This window comes from Eleginops maclovinus, chromosome 24 (assembly GCF_036324505.1).
Source record: "Eleginops maclovinus isolate JMC-PN-2008 ecotype Puerto Natales chromosome 24, JC_Emac_rtc_rv5, whole genome shotgun sequence".
NCBI lineage: Eukaryota > Metazoa > Chordata > Actinopteri > Perciformes > Eleginopidae > Eleginops > Eleginops maclovinus.
The window spans coordinates 8617129-8626428 of NC_086372.1; the positions used below are offsets into that span (position 1 = coordinate 8617129).

General features: G+C 45.4%; 1 protein-coding gene across 1 annotated transcript in view; it reads right to left on the reverse strand.

Moving 5' to 3' along the window:
• The window catches only part of klf7a (Kruppel like factor 7a), a 34190-nt gene extending 25727 nt beyond the window's left edge, over positions 1 to 8463 (reverse strand). The window contains exon 1 of the mRNA XM_063877939.1: positions 8210 to 8463. Within this exon, the coding sequence (XP_063734009.1) occupies positions 8210 to 8389 (180 nt within the window). The 5' untranslated portion in view covers positions 8390 to 8463. The remainder of the gene's footprint in view (positions 1 to 8209) is intronic.
• Positions 8464 to 9300: the final 837 nt, after the last annotated feature.

Genomic DNA, 9300 nt, shown 5'->3' on the forward strand with positions numbered 1-9300 from the left:
CCCGGGCGCTGCACAATAGCTGCCCACTGCTCCTAGTACTAGGATTCGTTAAATGCAGAGGACTAATTTCACTGTATGTGCTCTGCTGTGTGCATGTATGTGACTAATAAAAAGGGGTTTCATCCTCCGATTCTATCTTCTATCTATCCACATTTACACACATTTGGCTAAGAATGAGCAGAAACATGCAAAAATAGAGACGACGTTGGTATCTAAAGACGAATACAAGTGTCTATTTTAGTAATAGCGTTTCCAATACTAAGCACATGTTTGAGGTATCTTCCAAGAATCAGGTTTGGTTGAACAGATTTATATGGAAATAAGTATATGTGCTTGATTCTGCACTTGTTTATGAGCTATTTCCTGGATTAAAAAAAAGCTTGTTCAGGACACTTTATGCCCAAAGACCAATGTTTACCTCCAGAAAAAACACTTTTCAGGAACCAAAACAAACTATTTTTGCATCGCTGGTTCCTTGAAATGGCCTGATGTTTTTGCTTAGGGCCTGCAATTATGTTAGCCCACAAAATTACACCAAACCTCCCACTTAGGCCTCGAAAGAACACCAACACTGTAAACATCTCACACACACTTACTCACATGCAAGTACTGCCCATACAAGGAGAGCGATAGAGGGAGGAAGGCATAAACGCCAATGTCGTTTGGCAGCCCAAATCTTAATTAGCACCGGGGGAGATCCATCTAATCAAAGGGTTGCCAGCCCATCATTAAGGGTAAAACACACACTGCTGCCCTCACATACCAGAACAGAACAATGGGAAACAGAGGTACGCTGTCACGCTGATGAATGGCTCTTCCCATAGGTCTCATTAAATCACAGAAGGGCACTTCCCAGGTTGTTCCGAGAGTTAAGCAGGGTGCAAAATCATCCAACCCTCTCTCTTCTTCTGTCTACTTTGACACTTGTATAGCCCTTTATCTTACCAAGGCTGCACGTCAAAATAATATTTTTCTTCGTGAAAAATTGCGCTTTCAGGCTTTTGACATATAGGCTAATACCAATTCAAGCTGAATCCCCCTGGTTTTGAAGATACAAGCCGTATCTTATTCAGACAACTCAGCCCCCGCAGGACCTTGGAATGACTGAAACTACATGACGTGCCCAGTTGGCCGGAGACACCAGTGTCTTTAGGGTAATTTGGGGCCTAGTTTAATCTTCCAGTACATTTAACATCCACTGCTGACAATGGAACACACCCTTCACCCACTTTCAACCGCCCTTCAATGTCCTCACCCCTGACCTCTAATACATGTACTATGAAATCAAGCTTTTTTTATTTTTATGTACAACTTTTATGAGCCCCTCTGCTAACCAGTCAAGTCCAGTTTTATGTTTAGCCAAATCCATTCATCATTGGGTCAAACTGGACATACCTACCAAATCTCCTTCCTGCTCCAGGCGTTTTTCTAATATGACATTACCTGAAACATAAATCCTATGGCAGTGGCTGTTGCAGGCACAGAGACCTAAAGAAGAAGTAGTCAGAAACTCAAAGAGTGAATGGATTAGGGTTCAGGTAGGAAAGGGTAATGAAGTCATTTTTAGAGATAGGGAGGAGACACTGAAAGGGGAAAAAGGTCCTGACACATTGTCCGTTTGGTCAGACTCCTTTGAGGCAGCGAGCAATAGCAGGTGGAAAAACACCACTTGATTTGCATGTTGGACAACTGCAGCTGAGTGTTGCATCTGGCATGCAAAGCACGTGCCCATGTGACTGCATGGCCACTTCCAAAACCACACAAACTTGGTGTCGCTCACATAATACAGTTTGAACTCATACCCCTCGCTCTGAGCCAACTGACAATGTTGTAGACACCCTGAATGGAATCTCAAGCAAAGATAACATTGTCCTAAAATACTTTTACAAAAGCACGCGCTCCCAGAAGACCAAGGCCTGCATTGGGGAGCTGTGATCTTGACCAATGACTGACTTGCTTTATAAACTATCCGACCGGTTTCAGAGCGTGGCGCGTCCTTGCGGCTGTCACTACCAAGAGCTTAGGGCCGTGATTGATGACTGGCTTCGGTTGACAACAACAAGCAGCGGTGTTTACTCAGGGCAAATTGCCCTTGTCTCTCTCCCCACCTTCCATCTCTTTCTCCCCCCTTTCCCCTAGCTCAATCTTTGGAGAGGGATGGTCCACATGGCTGGATCTCTGGTTTCTGGATGGATATGAGTCCCTCGGGGTGGGATTAGCCTCCCAGAATGACAGCTAAACAAACAAATAGGCCAAAGCTGGTCTTCCTCTTTGCCAAGGCTGCCTAGCAACAGGTAGGCACTAAGATGTGCCGCTTGGTATGTCACAGCCAGCGATGGCAATAAAATGCCTGGACATGGTGTGGAAGTTTCAAAGCCAATGGTTTCCAAATATGTGAGCAGTATGGAAGATTAAACACAAGATAGGAGGTAACCACGGCAACCAGCTATCATCTGAAGCCTTATCATACTTGTAGTGATTCATGGATATTAACCTATGTTCAATACATATCATCAAAGTGTCACTCTGATCAGCCATTACAACAAGCAGTGTCAATGGTGCCACCGGCTAAATGGACACTACGGCTAAGTGGCCGACGCTCGCTCTTTGAGAAAGCCAATAATAACACATTGAATTACTGAATTGGCACTTTGTAAAATCATCACACTTGGAGAAAAGTATTCATCCATCAACGTAGAACACACTGCAGGAAATGGAAAACCCATCAAAGCATTAAAGGGCCCCTTTAATACTATTTTTTACGTGATCGAAAGTCTTACACTTAGCATGTTCTGAGATGAGTATCACGCAGAGCTGATATCAGTATGGCTCTTCTTAGAATATTTTTCATGAGTTGATGCCTTGGTGCCATTTATTTATGACAGGCTCTGTTTGAATGAGCCTTTATTCAGCATTGTGCCAAATATGGATTGCATAACTCTCCAACTTTTTTGCAGAAGAAGCCGACTTTAAATAGGGGGTTAGAGCAGGGCAAATCAAACAAGGCAGCTGTGACTTCTCAGAATTGAAGGAAGAGACACAGAACAGAGAGTGTCATGAGATTTAAGAAGAAAAAAAAAGAGAGAGAGAAAGAGTTGCTGGTGGTTCCTGGCATAAAACGAGCACCCGAGACTTCTCTTCCTTTCTCTTCTCTGCCTGCGGATGGCAAGCCGGATGGCAGCAGCGAAGCATGTCGGATCACTGTAAGGTGCTGTAACGGCTTCCCGATTTCGCCTCAAATGATGTGAAAGTCATTGCCAAGCCATGTGTGCTGGTGTGAGGCGGAAAAAAATGACTGGCTCCTCTTCTCACTGTTAATCAAACCTGGGGTGGCAGAGCGTTTTGCAGACGGAAGCCATACATAAAGATGTGCTTGTTCAACACCACGCTCCCTCTCTCACTGCCTTTTTTTTTTTCCTTCTCCACCACCTCCTCTCCCTCTGATGCCAGTCACCGGAGCATCAGACAAATGGACGCGTCCTCTCTTTCATCAGCGCTTCCAACCTTTTCATCAACGCCCATAAAGCAATGGAAGGCACCCATCAATGGCGATCGCCTCTCAGACGCCTGAGTGATGAGACAGGGGTGGCAGAGTTCAGTAAGCGCTTTATTGCAGGATGGATGTTACTGGGTCAGGGGGTCGCTCGCACATCCCATTACACAACAAACCTGTGTGAGGCCACGGGTGCATGGCGGAGAATCCTGCAAAAGAATTCTTAGGCTGCATGCATTTAACTCAGATAAGAGGATGTTCTGAATAAATACAAGCAGTGTCTACACTTCCTAGAAAACAGCCAGCCCTGTCTTGTTAGCATAACGGCTGCTGCTCAAGAGCCAAATTGTTTTTTTGGCGTTCCACCTCATTTATTTGTTTATACCAATTAGATGAACTCATAGCTCCTTTTATTACAGCCTGTACTCCAACAGGCCGACTATCTTCTCTCTGAATCGGTGCCTAAAGTAATAACCTTGTGCCTGAGAACACTCAGAAGCGTCCAGCAGAGATGCTACAAAGGAGCCCTTTCATGCTTAGCCGTGTGAAATAGATTGTACAGTACGCGGTGTCCACGGTCGAGATCTTCTGACTGGGATGTGAGCAAAACAACGCTGCAAATGCAAAATCAATTTCAAATTGGACATCTGAGCGTCACGGGGTTGGCTGGAATACTGGGAGGAATTAACTGCAGAAACACAAGCCGAAAAACACAAACTAGACCACACGTCAGTTAAACTAAAAGGGAATTAACTACGTTTCTTCTTTGGAGAGCGTCCAAACTTGATTTCAGGAGTCTCCTACTTCCAGTTGACATTTTTAATAAAGCCAGAGGCACAGACTGAAGACACCACCAGGAGCTCTTTTGAGACAAATCTGATTAAATCCCAGTTTGTCCTTCCTCCTCCTGCCCCGCAGAATACTGAACTGTGCCCGTTACAGGATTGATTTAATTTGAATTTGCATAAAATTACATCAAACAGCAGCGAGTAAAAGGTCACAGAGAAGATGGAGGGTGTGTTTGGTTCATTTTAGCTTCCTATATGGACAGGAAATACCTGATTCTGAACTGGCTAATTATTAATGCTCTTTGAAGCAAAGAAAGTGACTTAGGGATAATTGTTACATGGAGTGTGTGTGTGTGTGTGTGTGTGTGTGTGTGTGTGTGTGTGTGTGTGCGTGTGTGTGTGTGGGGGGGGGGGGTGTTTACACAACAGCCCTGCAGAGGCAGATTCCAAAAATCCATACACTGCTTATTCTATAGGAGGGGGGTAAAGAGAATGGAGGAAGACGCAGACAGGAAGGAGGGGGCCGCTTGGCTGCACTCCCCAGCATGCTTGCTGTGTGTGAGAAAGCAGCTGTGGTCTACTGAGGATTACATAACTGCTGAGACACATACGCGCCGGCGTGCATGTACGCAGATGTGCACACGACAGCGTATGGATATTTAATGTTTGGTTGCACATCTCCTTTGTGATCTCTCTGGAGGCCGAGACAGGGGTCATCTCCCTGGCCTTCTTTACTACATTTTCCCCCCAACCCTACTTCTTCACCCCCAGTTCCTAAGGACTCCTCTCTTCTTCTCTGACTGTCTTCCCAAGTGCGCTCCTGGGGAGGTTTTCGAGCCCACCGGTCTGTGAAATGCGAAACCCTGCAGCGGGGAGAATGTGCGTGCTCTGCAACTTCCTCCACCTCTACGTTTTTTCGCCACCCCCAGACGCTGAGGCTGGTGCGGCCTTGCCTGGGAAATGTGCGTGTTATGAGTGGATGCATGTCAGGTCCCGCTCCTTTCCACATTCAGAAAGTCACGTGCAGTCGGTAAGGAGGCCCATAATGCACCGTGGCGACGTACAGACAGAGTTTCCGCTTGGGTAGGCATCAGGCACTCAGTGTACATGTGTGTGTCGAGCACCTCAGGGATAATATATGTGTTGGGAGAGTATGGAGTGTGTCCTGAGGTCAATGACAGACAGCCATTTGCAGTGTCCCGTTACGTCCTATCCATCAGGGTCAAGTGCTTCAGATGAGATGTCAAGCAGGTTGGAAGAAATGAATTTCAATCCAGATGTTTTGCTATTCATATTTCAACACCTGAATTCTCAATATATCACAAAGGACGTTACTGGAAGCCGAGATAAACGGCTATAACACTTTTCTTTGGTGCCACGTATAAAGTTCTGCTTGTTCCAAATCCAGCTCAGCCCTGCTGTTTGTTCCAACTCTGAACAACCAACTGTACTGGGATTTGGAAGCGACACAGCACAGTTGAGATTGGCTCTATTTGGTTCAATAATGGAACAAAAAGCAGCCTCAAATGTACCATCTGCAGACCTCCAAAACACTTTCCTTGTTTTTTTCTGCTCCCCATCCCCCTATAAGCGCCTGAATCCTGCCTCACAGACACCAACAGGGGACACAGTCATCATTCTTGCCATCGCATCTCAGGGAGCCATTTAGGGTCTGACTACAACGGCCTCCTATCTCAGCATCAGGCGCCATAAAAGCATCAAATTCTAAATTGTGCCTGGAATACAGAGGGGGATTGCTCGAGCCGCATGGAGCTTTTAAGGCTAGCCACAACTCATAATTCATGTATTCAGGAGGGCTCGCTGGCATCTTGGTGTGGCGACAATGAACGCAGGGACTGCTCTGCCAAGAACATCTCTCTGCTGCGCGGGGGGAGAGGGGGTTTCAAAGTGTGGGGCGAGTCGTAATCCTCGTGCTCACAAGGACACCGTGCAATCTTCTTAGCCCAAATATGGGCTGTCTTCCCAAAAACTCTGATATTTACTCCAATTATTCATATTGAGGCACAAGGGGTTCGAGTGAAAGCCTGCAAATTGGAGAAAAACTGTTACTTAAACTCGAGGACAGATACAACCCCTCCCCTTTTTTGTGTTTTTCTTTAATTGTAGTACTACTTTGAAATCAGGATCATGATGAGGAAACATATTTATGCTGCACATTTAGGTAGGTGTGATGCAGGATTATAGCTGCTATCTAGCTGTGACATTTTAAAGTCAATCCCACACTAAAGCCATTTTCAAGAGAAGAGTTTATCTCCGAAATCACATGAAAAAGTGACATTTTTGACCAACCATGCTGAAAGCAGACCACAGCTTCTAAAAAGGAGTAGATGAATGCTTAGTTTAAATAAAATAAATTCAATTTCCTACAGATAATGACTGTGAAACTTGCCGAATTCCAAAATGGACGTTGTCTGAGTGGAGAATAAGCTGCAGACATGGCCAGGGAGAGACATTTCCACTCCTCACAGTTTCCCCTGCCTACACACGCAGCTGTCTCTCTTCCATTTGCATTAGCGATCGATTTTTTGATATGCAGGCTGTGGGTGAGAAAAAGGGAGAGGACTGCACACATGGCCCCATACAATTCAGAATCCACTGACAGTGAAGCTGGGAGTTGGAGACTTGTTATAAAAAGATGCTAACAGTAGGATGCCAATTAGGCTGCTTGGCCACAACGAATGGATCCGCGGTCACGCACCGGTTTCTCTCTCTCCCTCTCCTTCTTCCCCCCCACCCCCTGTCACTTCCCCCTCCCTTCCTTCCTTATAGGCGTGCAGCAGAGAAGTGGGGAAAAGCTCCAGCTCCTATTGCATGAACAATACCGGCATCAAATTTCCATGCAATGATTTTTTTTTTTTCATTTTGCTCGGTCAGTCAAGTGCAGCATGGAAAGCATCATCACCAGCAGCAGCAGCAGCAGCAGCAGCAGCAGCAGCAGCAGCAGCAGCAGCAGCAGCAGCAGCAGCAGCAGCAGCAGCAATGCAGGTGGGCACTGCTGCTGCATGGCCATTATTATAACTTAGATGTGACATTTATTGTTATATAAGCAAATTTGCTGCTCATATTTAAGCATGTAATTAATTAATATTGTATAAGGTTGAAGAAAAAGCTGAGAAATGTAGAATACTTTTGAAAAAGTGCAGATTTTAGGATTTTTACGCAGGAAATGCAAAAAGAAAGCCTATCTATAAGTATAAATGACATTTTTAACACTTATACTGTCTGAATACACACATAGGTATGATAATAAACTTCCCATCATGGAATTTTGGGCTGTTTTTAACACAAAAGTGGGGGGGTTTAAGGGCAAAAATGGCCTTGTAAAGTGCTGGTACGCCTCCCCACGCATCCATCACCATGTGGCCGCATGCTTATCTCTCCAAATTCAGCCCTCTGAACTTGGAAGGAGAAAGTGTTTGTGGAGATGGGGTTTGAAAAAAAAATGTGCACACGTACATGCAAGGGACAGTTACTCTTTTTCCTGCACTGCCTTCACACGTTTTCGCCACCACTGCATTTAAAGATGCTTCAAAGCCAGACATGTTAGGGTATCTATAATGAATAAGTGAGGGGACTACTCTCTCCATGCAAAGAGGGGGTTCACAACTCAGTAATCTGAGGGATGCAGATGTATTATTCACGAACAATTCAGTCCCTATTATGGGATTCGGGTCTTCATCTTCCCAAATCGCATTTGACAGCTTTATTACGCGCCGGGGTGCGTTCGCATCTTATCCACTTTTCCATCTCTGGGAGAATTATCACATACTGTATATGAGTGATGGGGACATTTCATCTCACACATGCACGCTGCTTTTAGGGGAAAAGTTGCATATCGAGCGCATGTCAGCGAGCCCGGTGATAGAGGATGTGAACACCGGCTAGAGGATCGAAAGTTGACACGTACCTGCTGCCAGTTCTCCTCCAGCGAAGGCATGGCGGAGAAGTAGCCGGTGTCGTGCACGATCTGAAGTTCCTGAAAGATACTGTGGTTCGCTAAGACATCCATGCTGATGCTCGGGGATGGAAAACCAGAATGCTCCACAAGAAACGTGCCTCCTTTCTCGGATGTGTCAGACCTCTGCATCCACTTCTTTCATATTAGTCCATGTAAGAGGAGATTAATCGGTGAGTGTCGCTGGAAACGTGGCGGTTAGGGTCCATGTACCTGCGCGCATCATCGGACTCGGTGCGTAAAAGAGACAGGGGGGGTGATGGAGGCTCCATGCGTATCCGTGTTGCCAAACTAGACACTGATAGGGAGCCAGAGCAAGGGGAGGGGCTTGGTAAACGAAGGGGCGTCGTTTAGTTTGTCAATCAACTCCCCTGCGTGTCCATGTAAGGCAAATGGGAGGTGGAGGAGTTGTTTGAGTCGTGGTGGAGCACGGAGAGGCGGGGTTAGGCAGATTTAGCGTGCAGGATTGGCTACGTTGCCACGTCACTCAAGCCAAATATGTGCTCGATAGGTGAGCTATTTATGGATGGGTATATTAGATTTGGAAGAAGGTCTGAAAGGCTAGTCTGAGAGGAGAAGCCGTGGAGTAAACATCATGTGCTCACTAACAGGAGCTGGAAGCAGTGTTAATAGGGTGCTTTCTGGTGAAAACAGTTATTAAAATTAGATGCTTTAGACTGTAGATGACATTCCGTTGTATAGGGGCGAAACGTTTAAATAATGAGTAAACTTAACAATGTTTTGATCTCCTATAATATGCAGCTGCAGTGTTTCTGATGGGGATGTGTTTTGAGTGTATTATTTAATATTGTTTGTACCTATACTAAAGATTATTGGTGTTTATTTTATATTTGTTATATCGTATTAGCACTATACTACAAAATAAACCTCAACATAGAGGTTAAAGGTCAAATAACATGTCTTATCATGTGGCACAGGGTATTATACTCACACACATTTATAATAAAAATGTGCCTCAGGAGCGCAGAGCAAGTTAAGGAAGAGGTAAAGAAAAGACCCCCTGAGTGTGTGTGTGTGTGTGT